Source organism: Chaetomium globosum, genomic scaffold (genome assembly GCF_000143365.1).
Source record: "Chaetomium globosum CBS 148.51 scaffold_3 genomic scaffold, whole genome shotgun sequence".
NCBI lineage: Eukaryota > Fungi > Ascomycota > Sordariomycetes > Sordariales > Chaetomiaceae > Chaetomium > Chaetomium globosum.
Genome location: NT_165978.1, coordinates 1,893,560 through 1,916,953, shown reverse-complemented (window position 1 = coordinate 1,916,953; position 23,394 = coordinate 1,893,560). Strand labels below are relative to the sequence as shown.

At 57.7% G+C, this 23,394-nt stretch overlaps 8 protein-coding genes across 8 annotated transcripts; 5 read left to right on the top strand and 3 right to left on the bottom strand.

The window, feature by feature from the left end:
• Positions 1 to 10: 10 nt before the first annotated feature.
• CHGG_05919 (uncharacterized protein) lies at positions 11 to 3,094 on the bottom strand (the record flags this gene model as incomplete). Its single annotated transcript, XM_001222013.1, has 1 exon — positions 11 to 3,094. One exon carries the CDS (start codon positions 3,092 to 3,094, stop codon positions 11 to 13), a length of 3,084 nt encoding a protein of 1,027 aa, XP_001222014.1.
• A 1,925-nt stretch (positions 3,095 to 5,019) lies between these two features.
• On the top strand, positions 5,020 to 6,014 carry CHGG_05918 (uncharacterized protein; the record flags this gene model as incomplete). Its single annotated transcript, XM_001222012.1, has 5 exons — positions 5,020 to 5,065; positions 5,202 to 5,221; positions 5,309 to 5,396; positions 5,504 to 5,721; positions 5,820 to 6,014. 5 exons carry the CDS (start codon positions 5,020 to 5,022, stop codon positions 6,012 to 6,014), a joined length of 567 nt encoding a protein of 188 aa, XP_001222013.1.
• Positions 6,015 to 6,468: 454 nt separating this feature from the next.
• CHGG_05917 (uncharacterized protein) lies at positions 6,469 to 7,679 on the bottom strand (the record flags this gene model as incomplete). Its single annotated transcript, XM_001222011.1, has 2 exons — positions 6,469 to 7,421; positions 7,478 to 7,679. 2 exons carry the CDS (start codon positions 7,677 to 7,679, stop codon positions 6,469 to 6,471), a joined length of 1,155 nt encoding a protein of 384 aa, XP_001222012.1.
• A 546-nt stretch (positions 7,680 to 8,225) lies between these two features.
• On the top strand, positions 8,226 to 9,167 carry CHGG_05916 (uncharacterized protein; the record flags this gene model as incomplete). The annotated part of the gene is made up of 2 exons (XM_001222010.1): positions 8,226 to 8,516; positions 8,580 to 9,167. 2 exons carry the CDS (start codon positions 8,226 to 8,228, stop codon positions 9,165 to 9,167), a joined length of 879 nt encoding a protein of 292 aa, XP_001222011.1.
• Positions 9,168 to 9,435: 268 nt separating this feature from the next.
• CHGG_05915 (uncharacterized protein) lies at positions 9,436 to 10,642 on the bottom strand (the record flags this gene model as incomplete). Its single annotated transcript, XM_001222009.1, has 3 exons — positions 9,436 to 9,784; positions 9,856 to 9,981; positions 10,635 to 10,642. The coding sequence occupies 3 exons, from the start codon at positions 10,640 to 10,642 to the stop codon at positions 9,436 to 9,438; spliced, it is 483 nt and encodes a 160-aa protein (XP_001222010.1).
• Positions 10,643 to 11,677: 1,035 nt separating this feature from the next.
• On the top strand, positions 11,678 to 13,286 carry CHGG_05914 (uncharacterized protein; the record flags this gene model as incomplete). The annotated part of the gene is made up of 4 exons (XM_001222008.1): positions 11,678 to 11,993; positions 12,125 to 12,468; positions 12,546 to 13,077; positions 13,186 to 13,286. 4 exons carry the CDS (start codon positions 11,678 to 11,680, stop codon positions 13,284 to 13,286), a joined length of 1,293 nt encoding a protein of 430 aa, XP_001222009.1.
• A 498-nt stretch (positions 13,287 to 13,784) lies between these two features.
• CHGG_05913 (uncharacterized protein) lies at positions 13,785 to 17,145 on the top strand (the record flags this gene model as incomplete). Its single annotated transcript, XM_001222007.1, has 3 exons — positions 13,785 to 13,791; positions 14,032 to 16,630; positions 16,689 to 17,145. The coding sequence occupies 3 exons, from the start codon at positions 13,785 to 13,787 to the stop codon at positions 17,143 to 17,145; spliced, it is 3,063 nt and encodes a 1,020-aa protein (XP_001222008.1).
• A 525-nt stretch (positions 17,146 to 17,670) lies between these two features.
• On the top strand, positions 17,671 to 22,083 carry CHGG_05912 (uncharacterized protein; the record flags this gene model as incomplete). Its single annotated transcript, XM_001222006.1, has 6 exons — positions 17,671 to 17,716; positions 17,983 to 18,074; positions 18,410 to 18,559; positions 18,636 to 20,142; positions 20,205 to 21,962; positions 22,058 to 22,083. The coding sequence occupies 6 exons, from the start codon at positions 17,671 to 17,673 to the stop codon at positions 22,081 to 22,083; spliced, it is 3,579 nt and encodes a 1,192-aa protein (XP_001222007.1).
• Positions 22,084 to 23,394: the final 1,311 nt, after the last annotated feature.

The following is a 23,394-nucleotide window of genomic DNA, read 5'->3' as shown; positions in this document are numbered from 1 at the left end:
CGTCCGCCAGCTAGCCCATCAAAGACTCGGTATCCAAAAAGATACGAATCGACCCGCTGCGATCCAACCCCTCTGCATCCGCTATTAGCGGCAAGGCCGGCACGTCCGGCACAACAGCAGGGGCAGGCGCAACAACCGACCTCGGCTTGCGGGCGTAGCCGCGCAGGGTACGGAAGCAGGAGCCGATCTGGCGACCCTCCTCGACGACGGCGTGAACGTCAGTGATCATCTTGCCGGCCTCGTGCATGGCCCTGCCCGGGGTGACGGTGTCGGCGAGGCGTAGCTCGCCCGCGGCCTTCTCCGTCTCGGCCCGCAGCAGCCACCGCTCCCAGCTCCAGCCGGCGGCCACGCCCGTGATGGCCGCGGTGTTCTCGGCCGAGCCCGTCACCATGGCCTCGAGCTGGTGCACGCGCACCGACGCACCCGAGGTCGAGTCGCGTGTGGAGGTGGTGGTGGCGGCGGCGACGGGGCGCGGGGGCCGCTTGGGCCCGACGGGAAGACACACCCAGGCGCGGCGGACTTCGTCGAAGCCCGCGTTGGCGAGGCGGCCGAGGAAGGAGCGCGTGGGGTTGGGGTCGTAGCCTAGCGTCTGGAGGGCGAAGCTGAACTCGACGGCCTTTGCGTTGCCGAGCGGCCCCGCGTTGACGATGTCGGCGTCGAGGAGGCCGAACTCGATGTAGCCGCCGGGTTTGAGCACGCGCATGCACTCTCGTAGGCAGGCATCCCACTCGTCGGCGCCATTCTCGCCCGAGATCTTGAGGACGGCGTGCAGTTCCCGTGCCGAGATGAGGTCGAACCGGTCGTCGTCGAAGGGGAGCTTGGAGAGAGTGGTCACGGCGACTTGGCGATGGTTGGGTGGGCCGCGGATGTTGCTGTTGCTCAGCTGGCGGATGGACTTGGTGGTGACCGTGTAGATCTTGGTGTTGGGGTACTGCAGCGCGGCATGCCACGCCCAGTCACAGGCACCCTGTCCGCCGAGGTCGAGGATGCGAGCGCGGTCGCGGCTGAGACCATCAGGGGTAACGGCCATGTAGCTTTGACGGGCGAGGCGCTTGCCCACGGGGGCGGAGATGAGGCGGCCGCCATTGAGCAGTTTGGTGGCAGCGACCTGCCAAGTGGCGAGGTGCATCTGTGAGAGGGCCTCGCTTTCCTTGTCGGCGCGGAGCTTCTCCGGGTCGTCGTGGACGACATCGTCACCACGGACGACGTTGGTGCTCATGCGCTTCTTGGCCGACTGGGGGACCACCGAGAGCTGGAACTTCCCGAGGAGCTGGTTGCGGTGGGCATCCCTGAGACAGACGCGCTGGGCTTGGAGGGCCTCGAAGCGCGGTTGGCGATGGATGAATACATCTGAGGCACAGGCTCTCACAGTGTAGTCGGTGAAGGCGCGGTAATAGGAGGACTCCTGGCGCACGAGCTTCGAGGGCAGGTTGCAAGGGATGTCCTGTTTGACGACAACCTCTGAGAAACGGACGGCTTTCTTCTTGGGTTCAGCCTGTTCGATCTCGGGGGAGGCGACCACAGATGGCACTTCGAGCTTATCTTCCGGCTCGGATTCATGTTCAGAGTCCTCGGAAGCTTCGTTTTCCTCGGAGAAGCCTGCTACACCTTGGAGATAGGATCGCTGCGCAGCCAACCACATTTGAGTGCGATTGATGTGTGAGATGGCGTTCTCCTCCTGCTTCGTGATGTACTCGGTGTCATACTCGGCAATGATTTCGTTCACATCGACCGGGGACAAGGGCTCCTCGACTGCCGTCTCGGAGGCCGGGGCTTCAGGCTGCTTCGGAGTGAGCGGGACTCGACGGGCAGTGATGGGCACCGGAGTTTCCTCCACCCGGATGGCGGTTGGGAGGTCTCCGGTGTACTCGTTTGCGGGAAACTCGATGACACGCTCGACAATAGTGGACGGTAGATCGTCGAGGTGAAGGGGACGTGGTGGCGGCGGCGGGACCTTATCCGCAGTTCGGCCCCAGGGAATCTTGTAAAAGTTCTCAGCGGTTGTCGAAGTAGGCGGGTTGGCTTCCTCCGGTTGGCTGTTGTTCCACGTGCGACGGCTGGCAGAGGAAAGGTCTGAGAAAAACCCGCCAGGTGACGGGATATCAAGCCTTGTCAGGTCGGCTAATGAGTGTCGGTGGGACGGGGCCCGAGTTACACCAGCACCGGTGACGAGCCGGGGAAGTCGCCGGCGGGACTCAGTCATTTCCTGCGGTACCTCGATAACTTGGGTCGGCTCGTCCTCATACTCGGAGTCGCTGCCGGAGAGGGCCTGGAGAGTCTCGAGAGCGCCTGGCTGGAGACGGACTCCTGACCACTCTTCGTCCTCGTTATCCCGGGCTCCAATTAGCGGGGTCGGAGGGGCGGACATCTGGGCCATCTCCTCCGAGCCAATGCTCCCGTCGAGAGAGGGGGGTGCTGAGACACGCGGGATGTCTTGTGACTGCCGCAGTTCCATAAAGGTCTTGAGAGCAGGCGACATGACCACTGTGGATGGCGGGGTTGGCGGAATTGGTGACATCAGCTTCTTAGCTGCTGTGGCGGTCGCTTCTTCAGGAATCACCAAGGGGGCCAACGACCTCCGCCTCTCCATCGAGGCCCGGGATGTCCTCCTGAGGCTCCGGGAGCTTCGCTGACGGCCAATACCGCTTGCTTGGAGACGTTGCTTTCGTGTGATTTCGTCGTCGGAAACATCGTAAAGGTCGTCAAACTCGGTTACGTCGGTCATTATGCTGTCTCGGTTATTGGGGTTGTTCCACTGAAGGGACGGGTTTGAAGAAGAAGCCTGCGAGCTGGCGTCGTCGTTGTCGAGCTCGGGCTCGGGCTCGGCGTCGCTCGACGCGCAGGACGAGCTTGTGGTGAAGACCGGGGCGGCGAGAAAGTGCTGTCCTCTCGGGGTGGGAAAGTGGTCGCTCATAGGTGAAAGCCACTGCTCAATCTTGTCGATGGACCGCCTGTTTCTCCTCCGCTCGATGAACGAGTCTCTTGTCTGTTCGGGCTCCTCCATTATAGGATTAAGTGCCCGAGCCGGCCTCCTCCGACCCAGCGGGGAGGGCGGCCGGAACGTGGTTCTCGGTAGCAATACTTGGTCGGACATGATTGTTTATTGTCGGAAAGGATCAATATAGTAAGAAATGGCGTCACACAGGCATGGAAATAGGTGCTGCAGTAAGATAGGAAGACGTCCTGCGCCGGAAAATGTAACCGTAATTAAGAAGGGGTGGGTAAGGGGAGGGACAGGACCGGCTTCGGTCAACGAAGCACTATTTTTGTAAGTGTGCAGAAGACGGAAGAAGAGAATGTAGAGGGAGCCGATCGGGGCCTTGACAGGTGACTCGACCGGAATATAATATGGAGGAGAGGGTGAAGAGTCAGAATCCAGCTGATATCCACCAGAGCGCCTAATGAGCGGCCAAACCCTGATTCCCGCCTAGATGCCGCCGCTCCTGGGGACAGGACGGACAGCACATGGTGTGACTGGTATCCTACGAAGCGCAGATGGGACGCCGGACGAGGAATAGCGCTCAACGATTCGGATGGGTGCTTGCCTGGTGGCGGGTAGTCTGCAGCGATGGCCGCTCAGGGGGGGGGCACTAGGATGAGTTGGGCAGCACCATTACGGCGAGTCTGCGGCCGCTGGCGAATCAACGGTGACTCAAAGCTCGACGACATCTTGGCTGCGACTCGATAAAAGGTATGCCAAGGCATGGCGCGCGCCAATCGAGTTCCTGATGGAGGTGAAGAGGTGTGGCACTGTCCATGGTGATGGCCAATGAGAATGACCGGTGTAACGCAGGAGGTTGACTGGGCGCTTACACGGGCGGTTGCCGCCATCGATTGGACCCGGCTCGTCGTCAAGGAGGACGAACCACACACACTTCCCTATCAGTCCCGGGAATGCTGGCAAGCTGGATAGCAAACTTGCAAACAAGAAGCGACGATGTTCGGGTGGAGCAGGAACCAGGAAATGCACGAAATCCACAGTAGCCTTCGATCGCGGGCCGGGAGAGGTTGGTGATGCAGCGTGGAGCGAACCAAGTCCCTGTCCCTGGCTGGGGAACACACCTTTGAGTCGATCCTCTGCTCGATCCGTTGCTGCAGCCGTGCCTCTAGCTGACCTGGGTTGCCGTTCCATGGCATTCATCCATATCCGGATTGTCGATACCGTGCCACTTCCATTTCTGGTCGCCGAAGTGAATTAGTGCCCACGTTCACACCCACACGGCCGCAACAAGGACTGAGTCTGGAAAGGGAACAGCTCTCGTGCCTTCCGATCGCATCGCGGATCCTACGGGATCCTCCATCCCGGGTAGATGGTTGACCTCACACCCACCCCGGCTCAATCAATAGCCGCATCAACGTGAGCTGTCGCTACTATCCGGCAGATCGTTTCGTTTGCTGACCGCAACTTCTTTTAGCAGCACCTCGCTGCTACAGGCTAAGAAAAGAAGACTGATGCCACGTCAAGCGTGTCTCCATAGACAAAGCTCGAAGAAGCGCGTTTCCAGTTGTCTTGGTCTCGACTGCATGATGGGACCGGGTTTGATTAAGGGGATGGAAGAAGCGGAGATTACGTTCCGGCAATGGTCCTCGTGATCTGTATGACGGCGGCTGTCGTGGTCGCGGTGTGTCTAGATGGCGACTAGCACGGCGAAGAGCAAAGTGGTCGACACAGAGAACGAGTGGAAGCGCTCGGTTGCCGCTCTTGCAGCTTCGAAACACTGAGAGAGATGGCGGGAGATGGACCCGCTTGATGGCTTTGCCGATTGTTGATTGGCTAAATTCTTCTGGGAGCTCCGAGCTTTGCTTTGCCTGCCGCCGCCCTTGGTGCCCCGCCATCAAGCAAAGCACTCCAGCCAGCGAGAGGAACCCCGCAATCAATTCCAAGGAGGGGCACCGCAGCATCTCGGCGCGACACGACGATAACTGACCCGCGACGAAGACGACAAAAGCGGCCGCCAGAAGCTGCCACTCGTGCATATTTCAATCCTTAGGAGGAGTAAGCTTGATATTTACCTAGGCATGGCTGAGCCCACGCCGGTCGGCCGCGAGATTATTTACTGTGGTGGTAAGTTGCTGCCCCTCCGTCCAAACACTTTCCGGTTGCTCGTGTGACATCACCCTCGAACCGCCGGTCCAACCCCCTGAGATGTGCTTCTAGCCCTTCTTATAAGCTAGCATAAAACTAACGTCCGCCTCGCTAGTATGCACACTGCCACCGGAGGTACGAACATCTTGATTCGACATCCCCCGTCTCGAACCACGCTGCTCCCTGTTACCTACAAACCCCAACTCTAATACCAGACCCCAGTACTGCGAATACGGCGGCACCACCAAAAAGTGTCAAGAATGGCTAGAAAAAAAACACCCCGATCTCTACGCAAGGATATGGTCGCCTGGTGCGTCTCCCCTCACCCCTTGTCATCCCACCCGCACCCTCACCAAACCACACCCACACCACCACCACCCACTAACCCCTCCCTCCTCCGTCCCTCCCTCGCAACAGAAGCCCTAGAAGCAGCTACCGCCTCCCTCTCCCTGGCCGCGCAGGAGCGCGCCGCCAAAGACGCAGCCAAGAAGGCGGCCAAGGCGGAGGCGGCCGAGCAGAAGCACGCCGACAAGCTGGCCAAGAGCGTGGTGACCATCAAGCGCATCGAGCGCAACAAGCGCAAGTTTGTGACGTCGGTGACGGGGCTGGAGGCGTTCGGGTTGGAGCTGAAGAAGGTTCGTGGATTTTCCTTCCCGCCGTTGGTTTCTTGGTGTTTGGTGTGTTACGTTGGGGAGGAGTGGGGAGAGGTTATTGACCTGTTTGTGATGACCAGGTGGCCAAGGACTTCGGCAAGAAATTCGCTACTGGGGCGTCCGTGACCAAGGTGCCGAGCGGCGGGGAAGAGATCGTGGTGCAGGGCGATGTGAGCGGGGAGATTGAGGAGTTCTTGTTGGAAAAATACAAGGATATCCCCGAGGACAATATCGAGTTGGTGGAGGACAAGAAGAAGAAGGCGTCTGCTGGTTAGAAGAGTGGGAGAGAGGATGGCGGGCGGTTTGGAGCATTTCGCAGAATCTTTGGGGGTGGCCCATTGGACATGTGAATCCATTGGGGTACAATAAACATACAGTCCTCCCGGCTCCCCAGAATGATGGCGCTTAGTATCCTGACCGTGATCCCGCGCAAACTCCAAAATTACATGCCGAATGCCGGTTCCTCGTCCATGCCCTCAACACCACCATGAACCCAAAAGACAGACCCATGCTATACAATCCGGAGAAACAAGCAATAACAAACAGGGCCCTCTTGCGAGTCCCCCCAGAATCGAGAGTCAACCCGCACCCAAAAATCAAGGCCGCTTCCTCAACACCCTCGCCCCACTCGCCGAAGATGTCCCACCCCCCCCGGCCGCCGGCCGTGGCCTTCCCAGCAGGCGCCTTCCTTCGGCCGCACCACCCGCACCACCCCCCGCAACACTCTTCTTAATCGTCCCCCATAACTGTCCGCCTCCCCGACGCAGCCCTGCTGCTGTTGTTTGCTGCTGCTGGTGTTTGCGAAGGGGGAGGTTTCGGCTGAGCCCCCGGCGGCGCCGTCATGGGCCGCTTCCTGATTATTGTTGTTGAGGTGCTGTCCTCGCTGGTCTCGCTGGCGCCACTAGCCCTGCGAGCCGTCCGCGTTCCTGGCCTCGATGCGGATGAGGGGGGGTTGCCGGCTGTGGAGACTGTCGCGCCGCGTTTGCGCCTTGCGGCGGCTGCGGCGGCGGCTGCGGCGGTGGATGCTGAGGCTGATGAGGATGTTGTGCCGGTTCCGGTGAGTGTTTTGCGTGGAGATGATGTTGTTGCCGCTGTGGGGGGGCGTGTGGTTGGCCGGGCTCCTTCGACCATCTTGTTGAGGATGTTGGTTGCTGCGACTGCTCTGCCTGGGGTCGGGGCCGGGCGCGCTATGCCTGACCTAGCTGGTGTGGCGACTGTCCGGGGCGCGACTCTGGAGTTTGAGGTGGTCGGTGACAGGACATGTGCGGGGTGGCGCGCGACTTCGGCTCCGGTGTGGGCGCGCATCTTCTTTTGAGGGGTTTGGACATGGTTCTCCTTGTCTCCACCAGAGATTTCATGACTGTTGGGATTGTTACCATAACAAACCAAACCGTTGAGACGCAGCGCAACATACCTTCGCCTTTTCACCGGATGGGCCGTCATCGCTCCTCTTGTCGGCGGTCGAGATGGCACATCCTTAGCAGGGACAGGAGGGCCACGGACACTTCCCGTATTCGCGGCATGTCTTTGTTGCGGCTCTTTCGAGTACCTCTCCAGTAGCTCTCCCATCGTGAGCTTGCGCAAAGACAAGGGAATGCGATTGACGCGAATTTCTATCCGCGTACGGAGACTTTGCGCGTGTATGTTGTAGTTGGCCCGGAGCTTGCGCGCGCGCTCGGTGACTGTGGAGATTGTTAGCGTCGCGCTCCACGTTTTCCTGCGATTACTGAATACATACTCTCGAGGTGGAGGTTGTCGATGAGTGCTTGCTTCTGTGCAAGTGTAATCCCGACTCGCTGCCTCTTGGCTGGGCTTTCGTTGGGGTGGGAACTGCCCTCCTTTGTCGGGATTTTCTGGCTCGCCATATCGGCCGCCAACTGATTGTCGCCAGTTATCTCTAACTGGTCTGACTTGCGCTTTCTGGTGCCGAGAGGTTGCATGGTGTTGCGTACGTCACGAAGACAATTATGACGGTGGAAAATTGGTCAGATGATTGTCTTCTTTCTAGAACTGGAATTCCCTTGTTGAGATCGATATGTCGGATTCGGGTGGTGGAAGTGCAAAGACAAGAATGAATTGCGGGAAAGGAGTTGCGCGCGCTGAGCGACGTGAGTGGTCCGCGTCTCCGAAAGTAAACAAACCGACAGAGGCTGGCGGGGCCAACCAGTTTGTGCGAAGACAAGGGGGGTTATTAAATGTGGGGACCTTCCGGCCAGCCTTGGATCGCTGCACAGTGCGAGGCTGCTCGATCGGGCGTCAGGCTGTTAGCCAAGCTCTGGGCCTCTAGGCTGAACCGCCTTACGCAGCCAAGCTCAGTTGCTTGCTGTGCTACATCATCCAACCTCTAACGGCAACCTCCAACGGCAACCACCAACACTTTCAGCCCTCGACGATCTCATCGCCCATTTTAACGGACGTAGCGAGGCAGCGAATACGAGAAACATATTCGAAACCGGTTATTTGTTCGTCGACAACAGTTCGCCAAGATGGTCCTCGAGGCGGTAATGATCGTGGTGGACAACAGCGAGAGCAGCAGGAACGGCGACTACCCAGCGACCCGCTACGACGCACAGAGTGATGCCGTCAATATCATCTTCCAGAATGTTGTGCAGGGCAACCCAGAGTCTTCGGTCGGCTTGATGAGCATGGGTGGCAAGGGCCCGGAGGTGTTGGCGACGCTCACGACGGACCAGGGCAAGATCCTCGAGGGTTTGCATCAAACCAAGAAGAAGATTCGGGGCCACGCCCATGTTTCTACTGGCATCCAAATAGCTAGCGTAAGTTAATGCGTCACCAAATGCACCCTACCTCGTTTGTAGGCTAACCTATGACCCCGCCAGCTCGCACTCAAACACCGGCAGAACAAGTCCCAACGGGCTCGCATCGTCGTTTTTGTCTGCTCCCCTATCGAAGAGGGAGAGCGCGAGCTAGTTACCCTCGCCAAGAAGATGAAGAAGTTCTCCATCAGCGTCGACTTTGTCCTGTTCGGCGATATGGACGAGGAGAACCAGGCAAAGTTGGAGGCGTTCAACCGCGAGATCAAGGGCACGACCGACTCGTCGCATCTCGTCGTCATTCCACCCAGTTCCAAGCTACTCAGCGACCAGCTCATCTCGACCCCCATCATGCTCGGCGAGGCCGCTCCCAGCGGCGGCGGCGGCGCGGGTGCCGAAGCCGGCGGTGGTGCGAGCGAGGACTTCCCGTTCGGCGTCGACCCGACACAGGATCCCGAGCTGGCGCTGGCGCTGCGCATGAGTATGGAGGAGGAGAAGGCGCGGCAGGAGAAGAAAGCGCGCGAGGAGGGCGAGGCGGCGAATAAGGGCGGTTTAGAGAGCGTCAAGGAGGAAGGCGAGTCGGCGCCGCTGCTGGACAAGGATGGGCAGCCGGGCGGTAGCAAGAAAGACGACGATAAGATGGATACTTCTTAGAGGCAGCCGCAGTGTTGCTCGAGGGGTGGAGTATACCCTATGGGATTAGGGCGGCCCACACTCCAGTCCCGTCCGGTCTGTAGAAATAGACGTCGCTTATTATCAACAGTTGGCACCCTCCCGGCCGCTTACTACCTCCAGTTCCCCGCACAAAAAGTATAAACGTAAAACGCCTAGTAACTCCCATACTTTCCTCGCTCGTGCTTCCCTAGCCCCTCACCCCTTACTCCCTTCTCCTCACCCAACTAGTGACCGTCGAATACAAACTCTACCTATTATTGATCTCCCGGATATGCGACCCCAGCTTGCGGTCGAACATGTCGCAACGCACGGGCATCTCGAGCTGATAGAAGGGGTTCTTCAGGACGTAGTCGGTGTACATCTCATACACCCGCTGGATCGTCCTATCGACGTTGACTTGCGTCGTGTCTGTGAAGAGCAGGAACTTGATCCCCGTCATCGTCGTGAAGCACTGCATCCGGAAGTTCTCCGTCTCCAGCACTTCCAAGCCCGACGGCGGGTCCGGCCGCGTGAAGGGGGCGCCGCCGCCGGATGAGGTGGAGGTGCGGTTGTTAACCGCTTTGAGCGGGTTGAGGCGTGCTGTGATGGCGTGGACGCTGTGGGAATTGGTGAGTATGTGGTTTGGGTGGAGAGAAAAGGGGTGGGTTGGGGGTTGCCTGTCTCATACCCGTGAAAGGTGCCTGCTAAAACCAGGTAGTCGTTGGTGCTGAGCGTATTCAGGCCACCTTCGTGAAAGGACCGGTTGTAGATCAGGCCACCTGCCTTATTGATGATAATGAGAGCGAAGACAGTCCTAGCGGCATTTACTCTAATTAGATTGATGTCTCCCTTAAATAGGCATCGGGAAATACAAACATGGTGGCAGTTTCAGCTCATGGCCGGCAGGGAACTCAAGGGTAAATGCCGTGGTCAAGCACCAGTTGATAAGATGAATTGAAAATTGGTCGGTTAAAATATAACGGTGAGGTTTTGAAGTTTCAGCGTGATGGTTTGAGGCCATCTATTGATGGTGATGGTGGTGAACTGTGTCGCCACTACCTTAAGTGGTACTGTAGTGCGTTGGTGTGGGGATGCGAGCGATGGTTACTGGGTTAGGGTTGGTAAAATAAGAACATAGATTAAGACCAACCGCCAGACCAAGCTCTCTCGAAATATCCTAACGAGACCGGGAAGTTTGTCCTCTGAGCTTGACTTTGGGCACGGCTTGAGAATCTGTCGCAAAGGTGTCACCGCGTACTTTTATTTGATTTGCTCAACTGTCTTTTTTTCTTTTCTTTTTCGTTATCATCCATAGCCTTGAATCTAAGACGAGTGAAACTTTCTAGTTCATTTGAGTGGCCGTAATTGGCCTCGAATCTGGAGGTACTTCGTACGTTAGTTCTGTTCGCCCTGGCTCGAGCCTGGGAGTCAGGGAGGTATTCGTTCCCGCTGGTTGACGTTACGGACGTTGCCATCCTGTCCCCGTTTCTTAACAGCGGTAGGGCAGGGGATAGCCAAGGCAAGTATTCTCCGGCCGTGTAACACCCCGGAATGCAAAAGGCTATTTCCAGCGAGCCACATTCTCGGACAGAGGCAATTCTCAAGCTCCTCCCGCCGCAGGCAAGATCTGGGCATGCAGGTCCAACCAGGTCGTTCCACGGCAGTTACAACAGAGTTACCCCACCAGGAAAATCATCTGGCAGGTTGGTTGTGTCGGCCAGCGTCAGGCGCGATCGATCCCGGCTCGGCAAATTTACGAAACCGCTGAAAACTGCCATCCCTCCCGCCCCATCCGCTATTCCCTGCCATCCGAGTGGCCCGGAAGCAGGGCTACTCACAATCTCAGCACCACTCCACCTTCACAAGCCGCTGTGCTGCCGTCCCATCTTCTGAAGGTGGGCCGCGGGACCATCTCCACCGGGGCGCCCTTTCATGTGGCCACATGGAAGCCTCGACCGAAGGTTCGAAATAAGCACGGATAAGGTAACGTAGCCCTGCGAGTTTGCGGCCGACGCGAAAAACGCTGCACGGGCGGTCCGTGAATATGAGTGCCCCATAAGGGAGTGATTGGCGCTGTTTTCTCCTGTCGCTCATTTATCGTGCTGTTGTGCTCGTGCGACCATAGCTTGAACTCCGGCGCGAAACTTCAACTTTTTTGGCTTGGGGTCGCTAGCGGTGCATGTGTGAGGATACTGTCATTCTCTCGAGGTATATCCTCACCGTCCGACTAGACGAACCGAGCATCCAAGACGGGGGAGATCTCTCTTCTTGCCCCGCCATTGCCTGACGATCTGCTCGCCGCACCCACAGCACCGACCACCTGGCCGTCTTTTTTGGATTTCGATTGCCCCGAGAACCGAGTTTCGCCCTGTTCCGTACCTGTGGCAAGACGACTGGGTACCGCTCCTTTGCCCGTCCCGCACCCAGCAGTAACTCCGTTCCTGGCCATTTTTTTTATGTGCCTGTAGCAACTTAGAAGCGAAGGCCCCCGCGCCACAACCCCCCTGGCCATGACATCGCGCCGGCGCCCGGCGCTGCACAAACAGACGCCGCCTAACAGCAAAGACCGCGGCGACAAGGCATATGCCATGCCCGCACCGTCACCCCGCGTTATTAATGCGGCACCCTCTCTCGAAAAGGCCGAGATGTACGGCATCGACGACAACCGGCCCGTCTTCAGCCGCGCCATGGCCTTGGCCGGCCGCATGTTCATCGAAACCATCCCGCAATGGCTGGCCGTCGGGGCCATGCTGTCGCTGATCTTTGGCGGCTGTTGCTCCAACGTTTTTGCCCTCGAGTCCATCATCAAGGTCGAACCGGCGAGCGGTATGTTTTGTTGCCTCTGTTATATTACCGCAAGAGCGCGCAGCGCATGCATGTGCCCGGGGGCGGCTTCGGGAGCGGCCCGGGAACGACGGCAAAAGGGAGCATCGGCGAGCTAACAAACTGGCTAACAGGGACTCTATTGACATTCGTTCAATTCCTCTTTGTTGCCGCCATCGGGCTTCCGTCGCAATTCGATTCGAGGCGCCCGCCCTTCTTCCTCAAGCCGAATAAGGTCCCAATTCGCCGGTGGCTCGTCAATATCGTTCTTTTCTTCAGCATCAACGTGCTCAACAATCATGCGTTCAGCTACGACATCTCGGTTCCGGTGCATATCATCTTGCGGTCAGGAGGCAGCATCACGACCATGATTGCGGGGAGCTTGTATGGTAAAAGATACTCGCGGATCCAGGTGACCGCAGTGCTCCTACTCACCGTAGGCGTCATCACCGCAGCCTGGTCCGATGCGCAAACCAAGGTATTTTTTTTTTTTAAAAAAAAAAAAAATCCCACTCCACGCTAAGGACAATCAACGAGACTAACGGCATGGGTTAGGGGTCCTCGTCAGACAAATCCGTTGGCAACACAAGCTTCAGTACCGGCCTCATTATCCTTTTCGTCGCACAGGTCCTGTCGGCCATTATGGGCCTTTACACGGAAGAGACATACCGCATATATGGCCCGCAGTGGAAGGAGAACCTATTTTACTCCCACCTCCTGTCGCTGCCTCTCTTCTTGCCCTTCCTGCCGTCCCTCGCCAAGCAGTTCATGAAGCTCGCCAACAGCGCCCCGCTCGCGCTTCCCGTACCACCTCTCGAGGATTACCCGAACCTGTCGCCAAACATCCAGCAAGGCTTGGAGAGGATCCAGATCCCGAACCAGCTGTTTTATCTCGTCCTTAACGTGCTGACTCAGTATGCCTGCATCCGGGGCGTGAATCTGCTGGCAGCCGCGTCGTCGGCCCTGACGGTGACCATTGTGCTCAACATCCGCAAGCTCGTGAGCCTGCTGTTGAGCATATGGCTGTTCGGAAACCGGCTCGCCTTTGGGACGTTGGTTGGGGCGTGCATCGTCTTCTTTGCGGGTGGTCTGTATTCCCTAGACGGGAAACGAAAACCACCCCTCAGAGTCCGAGCGGCGGCCAAGTCATGATTGGACCTGGTTTTCAAGCTACCTACCCGTTTCTTGTATATAGCTGAGTATTGGCGGAGAGTAATGCGAGAAGACCAAACAGAGGGCCATTGTCCCGTTAAAGGCCCACCAGATTTTGCCAGGGTTCTAATATTTCTTCTGTGATTTTGAGATGGAATAACTAACTAAGAACCCAAGCCCTTAAATCCCTTCGGTATCTTTTAGACAGGAAGAATTCCTTGACCCGGTTAGGGTCGGACGGGAGGCTTTTGGCCGCTGGAACGAATCGCATTCTAGCGGCCTTGGCAGTAAATTCAGCGGCCGCCTCCGAACGTCATGGGCCCCAGGCAGTGCGTTTCAAGCGGTCGGTGCCGACGGTGCCGCTCAATAAGGTTGCATTGGATCCTTCCGTTTTGGTAAGCCCAACCCTGAAGACTTCGCTTTGGGTAAGGTTTCTTCTTGTTTAAGCAGTGACTCTTACACCAAAAGTTACAGCTTGGACCTGGAGTCTTCCACACAAAGCAACCCCGCGGTTAACGGAGAAAAGCTTATTCTAGGGATCAAGTGATACAGCATCGCAGGTCCAACCAACGATTCGTTAATCTAGAAAGCTTAGTTGCTTTTTCTTTTTTACTTTTTCCGAGGGCCGCCTCGTGACCGACCATGACTGGTGAGTCTTTTGAGTCGACTACGGAAAGCGATTTCAATGCTTGTCCCTCCCCGCCCAATCAGCCACCTAACACAACTCCCACACTCCCACACTCCCAACACTATCCAAACACGCACCAGGACACAACATCGTCTCGCTTACCACAGCGTCTTCGTTGTGGAACTGATTGTTGATCATTGTAACCAGACCACCCGTACTTGCATGACCCCTCGTCAAACTCGACGTCACCCAAAATCACAGCTACTCAGATGCCTGACCTCGATTCGGATAATGAGGAGTACGAGATGCGTGGTCAGGGTGATACGGACTCTGAGGGTGAGCTAGATGGACATGGTTCTCACCAAGGGACCCAGGGTCACATCGAGGCCGGCTCGAGTCTGGATGATGACCAGGGGCGAAATCAGCCCGATATGGAGGAGGGCATGCTACCCCGAGACATGCCTCATAAGACTGCCTTTTACGACATGGTAGCAGAACGCAAGATGACACAGACCGACGCCAAGTTGTTTTACCAACGAAGTCAGGCAGAAAGCCGCACTCAACTCAACCAGCTTGCCCAGATGTCGCCCCAGAGCAGTCCGCTCCTCTCTGCTGGTGGGCTGGCCGCTTCGTATCCCGATCTGGCCTCGATTGGGCACAATTTTAGCAACCTGAAGCTTTCCGACTTGGACTCGGCTCCCGTCCCGGAACCTTTGTTCGACCAACCTTTGAGGAGGGAGCCCAGCTACATCGGCGCGGGCAATCTTCCCGGCCGCACCAGCTACGCCCCGTCGACCCACGCAGGGGCGGCTTCAGGGGCCCAGATAGACCCGGCCCTCCAGCAGCAGATGCTCTTGGGCGGGGGCATTCCTGGCCTCGGCAACAGCAGTTACTTAGACGCCGACCCTCAGATCAACGCCGAGCTGAGTACCATCTTCAGAGACGTCCAGAAAGTTATCGACCTCCGGAACAAGTACATCCGGCTCTCCCTCCAGGGACCCAACGATAATCCAAAAGATGACCCGACCTGGAATATCTACCCTCCTCCACCCGAGCCTTCATGGACTGAGGCCCGGGAAAAGGCGGCCCGGGGCGCTAACAGCGCAAACACCAGCATGCAAAACAGCTTGGTGCTGAATCCCGACAAACATGCTCAAGGAAGTGAGACTCCGCGCAAGTCAAACGCAAAGAAGCGGAAGCCGGGTCAGGACATTGGCGAGGACTTCGATCTAAATGAGGTGCCGCCTGCGCCGGGCCCCAGCGAGATGACTTTCAAAATGGACGACATGGGGGTGTATCAAGTCTATGAGAGTCAGGATTCGGAGGAGGCGGGCACACCAATTGTCAGTGTGCCCACCATCAAGGAATACTACCTCGACCTTGAAGCCATCTTGAATATCTCCTCGGATGGCCCTAGCAAAAGCTTTGCATTCCGGCGCCTACAGTACCTAGAGGGCAAGTTCAACTTGTACATTCTTCTCAATGAATACCAAGAGACGGCCGACAGCAAGAAGGTACCGCACCGTGATTTCTACAACGTCAGGAAGGTCGACACCCACGTTCACCACTCGGCGTGCATGAACCAGAAGCACTTGCTGCGCTTCATCAAGAGCAAGATGAAGAAGTTCCCGGACGAGATGGTCTTGTTCCGAGACGGCAAGCACCTGACACTGGCCGAGGTCTTTGACAGCATCAATCTTACGGCATACGATCTCAGCATTGACACATTGGATATGCACGCCCACAAGGACTCTTTCCACCGGTTTGACAAGTTCAATCTCAAATACAACCCGATCGGCGAGTCGCGGCTGCGGACCATCTTCCTCAAGACAGACAACTTCATCAAGGGTCGGTATCTGGCTGAGATCACGAAGGAGGTCATTGCCGACCTTGAGTCGAGCAAGTATCAGATGGTTGAGTGGCGCATCTCTATTTACGGAAAGTCACTCGACGAGTGGGACAAGTTGGCCAAATGGGTCGTCGACAACAAGCTCTTCTCGCACAATGTCCGCTGGCTGATTCAGATTCCGCGCTTGTACGATGTCTACAAGGGAAGCGGCTTGATGAACTCTTATGAACAGATCCTCAAGAACATATTCCAGCCGCTCTTTGAAGTCACCAAGGATCCGAGCACGAACCCTAAGCTTCACATCTTCCTGCAACGGGTGATTGGTATCGACAGCGTCGACGACGAGAGCAAGGTGGAGCGCAGACTGTTCAAGAAGTTCCCGGTGCCGAAGGTGTGGGATTCCAAACAAAACCCGCCATACACGTACTGGATATACTATCTTTTTGCCAACCTGGCCTCGTTGAACCACTTCCGCAAGCAGCGGGGCTTCAACACGTTTGTACTCCGCCCGCACTGCGGCGAAGCCGGTGACAGTGAGCACTTGGCGGTGGCAGCGCTTTGCTGCCACAGCATCAGTCACGGGCTGCTACTCCGCAAAGTGCCCTTGCTGCAGTACGTCTTTTACCTCGAGCAAATCGGTATCGCCATGTCGCCGCTCAGTAACAACGCGCTGTTCCTGGCGTACGAGCGGAACCCGTTCTTCCAGTACTTCAAGCGCGGGCTGAACGTGTCACTGTCGACGGACGACCCGCTGCAGTTTGCCTTCACCAAGGAGCCGTTGATTGAGGAGTACGCAGTTGCCGCGCAGATCTACAAACTGAGCTCGGTTGATATGTGCGAGTTAGCCAAGAACTCGGTCAAGCAGAGCGGTTATGAGTTCTCCGTGAAGCAGCAGTGGCTGGGCCCGAATTTCCACCTGCCCGGAAGCAAGGGGAACACCCAGGTCAAGACCAACGTGCCGGATCGGAGAGAAGAGTTCCGGTACCACACGCTCTTAGAAGAGCGGAGGCTGTAAGTCGTCCCCATATTATCCAGTCGCTATAACCACTGACATGTATAAACCGTTTAGTGTTGAGAGATACAACTCCCTTACCACTGAGGCTGCCCCGTCCGTCGTCGACTTAGCGGCCACCACCACCCTCCCTCCTCGCTCACCGGCCCTCTCAACCCACACCAACGTCACCGTCCCTGATTTAAGACAACTGCAGCAGCAATACGAGCAAGCCAATCTGCCCACGCTAAAAGGAAAGGCGCCCGATATTCAAACTGGCAACAGCCCGATCCCCGCCACGGCCCTTCCCAGCTCGATCAGCCAAACCCAAGTGTCGGCAGGTGCCAGTCCCGTGACGCCGTCGACGCCTGTGGCATCTTCTGCAGCCGCTGACCCCGCGGTGCATCTGTCGGGGCACGAGCCGCGGTATTTCCCTGGGATGGTATCGCGCACCCAGGGGAGGGGGAGCATGAGGCGAGAGTCGGGCCATGAGAGCGACCCGCAGGCGCAGCAGCAGCCACAGCAGCCTAGGTAGGCGAAAAGAGTGACGGGTGATGGAATACAGATTGTAGTGGAAGAAGGGGACTGGGGAAGGAAAATAAAAGGGGAAAGAGCACATCCCAATATGACACCACATCTCTCCACATATCTCAAATGTTACTTACCTACCTTGTAGTGATCCAGCTAGTTGCCTACCTACTTCAGAATATGTCCTCCGGTCGAAAACATACAAACATAGATATGGTCTGGGTAGATGAATAGATGTAATCACTCGTAGACCTCGACAACCACGAGTGATGATCGGGACGCAACATGGCCGTTTCAATATTTCGTCGCGTTTCCTAACCTAACTGGGTAATACATACGGCATATCGTAGTAGTTACATGGTCACAAACTCCACAAAAACATCCATAGAATCCGTTTCACAAACGGCAGCACATCTCAACCAAGGCCAGCAAGAATATTCAGTCATATTCCTTGCATAACTTTGTCCTCCTGCGATTGATATTCACCGACCACGTGCGGTTATGCACCCCCCCTTCTGCAACCAAGCTCATCATGCTTCAGCCAGCGTGCCTGAGACAAGCGGGAGTTGGCCCGACTGGTCCGTTTCCACCCCGGTAAACCGGTAAGCCGGTAAATCGATAGTGAACAACTGAAGACCCACCCATCAGCCGGCCGCCCTTCTCCACGACCTAAGACCTAGACCCAACCTTTGCCCGTTGATCTCTTCTACTCCTTTTGCGATTTGGACAGAAAGTCGAATCAGGGTTTGGAAGTCGCTCAATTCCAAGTGAGCCGGGAAGGCGAATTACTTCTACATTTCTCCTTTACTATTTATCTACTGATTACAGGACTCAATAACTACAGCCAGGGTGCCCCTGTTTGGAATCGCCGCCGTTTCTGGCGCACCGTCCAAACTCAGCAGTTACGTACTGTACCTGACCAACCTGGAAGGAGAGGTTAGTCCCGCGCTGGGTCCGGCCCAACGTCCACTCCAATCCGTCCCAAACTTGCCCGCTCCAAGTTCCAAGTCTGCATCCCACCCTCGGCGCCACCCCGCGACGACACCCGGTTCGGCCTCATACCCGCAACCCCCCGTCCTCCCGTCCCGTTCCGTAACGCTTCCTCCATCGACCGTGATTCCGATGCCGTCTGCTGCCGCTCTCCAGAGACAATAGTCCCGACCCCCAGACCCCCGACCCTCCGGCGACCCGACAAGCCGTCTTGCCTCCTGTAAACAACACAATGGGCTTTGTCGGCGTCTACAAGGCCGTCTACGACTACGCCCCCCAAGGCGAGGGCGAAGCTGCAGATTACCGAGGGGGACCTGCTCTACGTGCTGGAAAAGAGCACCGACGATGACTGGTGGAAGGCCAAGAAGAAGGCGACCGGCGAAGATGAAGACGAGCCTGTCGGGCTGATCCCGAATAATTACGTCGAGGAGGTATGCGCGGTCTACAATCGTTCGCCCAGATACTGGGGAATCGTGCTGACATGGTTGGTTTTGCCTGCTGCTCTAGGTCCAACCCCAAGCGAAAGCCCGCGCTCTGTACGAATACACACGGCAGACTGACGAAGAGCTGTCGTTCCCTGAGGATGCGCAGCTTGAGGTCTTTGATACGACAGACCCGGATTGGATTCTGGTCGGACATGAAGGGGATTATGGCTTCGTTCCCGCCAACTACATCGAGCTAGGGGATGCCGCAGCCAAGGAGGAGCAGGAGGTTGAAGCGCCCGCGCCCGCGCCGCCTCCTCTCCCCGCGCGTACCCCTAGCAGCGACGTACAGAGCCCGCCCCTTCCTGCTAGGAACCCGGCCCCTCCCCCCGAGCCGAGCCCGCCTGATACGCCCGCCGCCCCCAACCCGGCGACTATGATCGCTGGCATGATGGCTGCTCGCGCGAGTTCGGCGACGCAGCCGCCCCCCGCGCCGCTCGATCTTCCGCCCCGAAACCAGTATGCCTCCGAGGAATCCGATGCCGAGGTCAAATCCCCACCGCTCCCGGCGCGGCCGCGCGGCAACTCGCACGTGTCGATTGAGCCTCCCCGTCCCTCCCCACCGGTGGAACAGCGTAGTCGGAACGATTATAGCAATCGCAACGAGTACAGCAGTCGCAATGAGCACAGCGGTCGCAATGACCGCCGTAGCCGCGTTGACTACGACGAGCCGCAAACCCCCAAAACGGAACCTCTCACCCCCGGTGACTTCCACATGTACAATATCAACGAGATGATGTCCATCATGGGCAAGAAGAAGAAGATGCCCACCACCCTGGGCATCAACCTACGAACGGGCATCATCATGATCGCCCCCGAGTACGCCCAGGACGGGCCCTCGCTCGAGTGGACCGCCGATCGCATGACGCACTACTCGCGTGAGGGAAAGCACGTCTTCATGGAGCTGGTCAAGCCGAGCAAGAGCATCGACTTCCACGCGGGCGCAAAGGACACCGCCGAAGAGATCGTTTCCATGCTCGGGGAACTGGCCGGCGCCGTGCGCGCCGAGGGTCTGCGGGAGGTAATCATGGCTGCCACGGGCCCAAGGGCGATACAACAGAAGAAGGGTGTCATCATGTACGACTTCATGGCGCAGGGCGACGACGAGGTGACCGTCGGCATTGGCGATGAGGTCATCATCTTGGACGACACTAAGAGTGACGAATGGTGGATGGTGCGCCGCGTCAAGAACCAGCGAGAGGGTGTCGTGCCGAGCAGCTACATCGAGGTCACCGGAATCATCGAGTCCCCTGTTCCGACCGCCTCCTCGGGCGTTGGTGCGGGTAAATCGACCATCGAGCAGAACCGCCTAGACGAGGCACGCATGACCAAGGAGGCCATCAAGGCTGGCCAGCGGGAGGACCAGAAGGAGAGGGAAAGATCGAGATCAGAGGTAGGCCCTGGATTGCCCCTGCCCGACCGGAGTAGTAGTTTGTCGGCCAGACTGGGTAACACCGAGTCGCAACAGCGAAGCAAACGCGAGAACGGCCGCGCCGAGGCCTCGGGCTCGTCCAGGTCCAACGGAAAGTCGAGTGAGTCTTGCCCACTTTTCTATTCTTCATTCTGGTAAAGGGGGGCCCGCTAACCCCTCCAGAACCCGATCCCTCCAAGGTCCGCTCGTGGACGGACCGCTCCAAGTCGTTCACCGTCGAGGCCCAGTTCCTAGGCATGAAGGACGGCAAGCTCAACCTTCACAAGCTCAACGGCGTTCGCATTGCCGTGCCCGTCGCTAAGATGTCACTCGAGGACTTGGAATATGTCGAGCGCGTTACCGGTATCTCCCTCGACGAGGACAAGCCGTTGTCCGATCTCAAGAGACGGGCGACGACGAGCGAGAGCTCCCGCAAGCCCCCGGCCGCTAAGGTCGGCGCTTCCGTGGAGCCCAAGAAGTCGGACTACGACTGGTTCCAGTTTTTCCTGAATTGCGAGGTCCAACCGGGGTTGTGTGAGCGGTACGCCCAGGCTTTTGACAGGGAGTCAATGGATGAGAGCGTCCTGCCCGATGTGGACGCTTCTGTTTTGCGGAACCTAGGGTTCCGCGAGGGTGATATCATCAAGGTGATGCGGTATTTGGATACCAAGTATTATCGCAAAAAGGGAGAAGAAGAGGCCAGTGGCGGACTGTTCTCCGGCCCTGGCGGTGCGCTACGGAACAACACCCGAAAAGGGCGGCCGGCTCCTCCGGTCGAGACCAACAACACCGTTGACCCGAACGCCTTCTCTTCGCAGAAGGACTCGCCTCCGGCTGAAGCTAAGGCCGCGTCCCCGCCGACGGCGGCGGCCGCCCCGGCGGCTTCAAAGCCTGCTGGAGGGTTCGATGATGATGCGTGGGATGTGAAGCCGTCCAAGACCCCGGAACCGGCTCCCCAGCAGGCACCGGCAGCCCCAGCCCCCGCTCCTGCGCCAGCTCCGGCTCCTGCTCCGGCACCAAGCACGGCCAAGCTCACCGGGTCGATGCAGGAGTTGTCACTGCTGACCCAGCCGTTGACACCAGAAAAGGTCCAGCCGCCAGCCCCTCCACCGGCTTTGAACTTGGCCCCTGCCACAGCGCCCGCCCCGGCTCCGGCCCAGATTGCCCAGCCTACCGGCGCTACTCCCGGTTTCTTCAGCGGGATGCAACCGCCCGCCGTGAACGGCCAGCAGCAGCAATCCCAATACGCCCAGCAATTGCCACAAAACATTGCCCGCCAACGACCCATGGCGCCGCAGTACGCTCAAGGTCAAGGCGGTCTAATGCCGCCCCCTCCGCCCTCGCGGCCCCTCTCCGCACCGCAGTCCGCCCAACCCAGTGCCTTCGCCCCGCCGCCGCTCCAACCCCAGATGACGGGCTACGCTCAGGTCGCTCCCCCTGGCCAGAGCCTGAATGACCTCTCCCAGGCCCGCCTCCAGCAACAGTACACCGCGATGCAACAGCAACAGCAGCCGATGATGCCCATGATGACCGGCATGCAACCGCAGCAGCAACCACAGCAGTTCCAGAGTCCGTTCATGCCCCAACCTACAGGCATGGCCCCCATGCAGGTCCAGCCCACGGGTTTTATGGGCGGCTTCCAGCCGCAGCAGCAACAGCCGCAGATGACGGGGCTGCCCCAGCCGCTTGAGCCGCAGCGCACGGCTATGGGCATGGGCCAAATGGGCATGGGCGGTGGCATGCAGCAGATGCAGCCGCAGGCTACTGGGTTTGGGAACATGGGTGGTGCTGGTGGTGTTGGTGGTGGAATGCAGCCGCCCGCGCAGCCCCTCGTGCCCCAGCAGACGGGCCCCGCCCCGCCGGTAAGGTTCGGTGTGACGGAGGGAGCCAAGAAGCTGGCTCCCCAGGCGACGGGGAGGAGGGCCAATCTGGCTGCTGCTAGTGAGTTTTTTTTCTTTCTTCTTTTCTTTCTTTTTTTGTCTTGGCTTTACTCCGGGGATGTAAAAGAATTGTTGGCTAACCACGATGTGTTTCAGCGCCGGACAACCCGTTCGGGTTCTGATTGATCACTACTCGTACGCCGACGGAGGTTGGGCAAATGCCTTTTAGGTATTGCTCACCCTTCATCTAAGCAACCAGTCGGGTGGTATGCCTGCGAGTTCGCGGGACTTCGCAACCCTGAGAGAGAGAGTCTCTGTCGCCTGCACCCAGAACTTCGCGCATCGGGGGTGGCCCACATCATCGGGGTCGAGGACCCTGTAGGTATAGAAAAAAACGCGAAGGGCTTGACCCTAGGCCCCTGCTCTTTCGGACCTGCCCCGTTCATCTGGGCTGCCAGAGAGGTTCTAGGTGAGTTAGAGAAGATCGGGCGGCAGTGGAAGGAAGGATATCGGCTCCGTTGGGGAAGGCCAAGGGAGAGAAGGGGGGAGAGGGGGAGAGGGGACGAGAGAAGGGAGGAGAGAAGGATAGAAGAAACAGGAGGGGAAGAGGGGAAGAGGGGAAGAGAGGAAGAGGACAGAAAGACGGGGGATGGGGAGGATATCGTCTGCTTGGGTTCTGCGCAGCATGTCAGTCAGCCTTGAGCGTTCCGCTGCGCTTGTTTTCTTGGTTTTGCCTTGTTTTCTGTCACTCACGCCTACACACTACATACACACCACGCACCACCGCCTTTGCTTTGTCGACCTACCTAAACCTACCTACCGACCTCAACAACTTCCCCTTTTCTGTACCTACGTATTCCAACCCCTAACTATTACCAATTACCTAGTCATATTACACGTTACTATTCTGGAGGCCTTTGATCGTTTGGTCGCTTCTACCTAATCTGCATGAAGAGCCGGAGTGCTTAGGTTTCTTTCCGACCGGTATTCTAGCCCGGTCTTAATTCACGACATGCTGCTGATTTGGACCGCTAGTTGGCGCTAGCGAGGCTCACGAGTCAGAGTGAGGTTGGATCGATTACGTAGGTGGCAAGCCATCGCGGCCGCCCCGGCGGTTGCGACGAGAAGCGGTTTTCTCAACACCACCGAGGCGAGAGCGGGAGGTGAGGTCGTTCCTATTGCGGGATTCAGCTTGGAAGGGTACGTCGCCCGGGCCGAATCACAGCGGTAGTAAGGTGGCGTGCTGGGGCATTTGGACTATCGTCAAAGTTGGTTGGCACTGTGATATATAATAGGGTTCTGTAGATTGACGTCTAAATTCCAATGACAACTCCAAGTGAGACCACACAGGTAATAGAGAGCGAAGAAATGAACCTGAACAACATCCCATCCCATGTGACCTGACCCGACCCGAACCTATATCTCCGTGCCCTGCCGTGCCGTCTGGCCAGTAATACACACCGAGCCATTACCCTCTATTCCATCCGTACGAA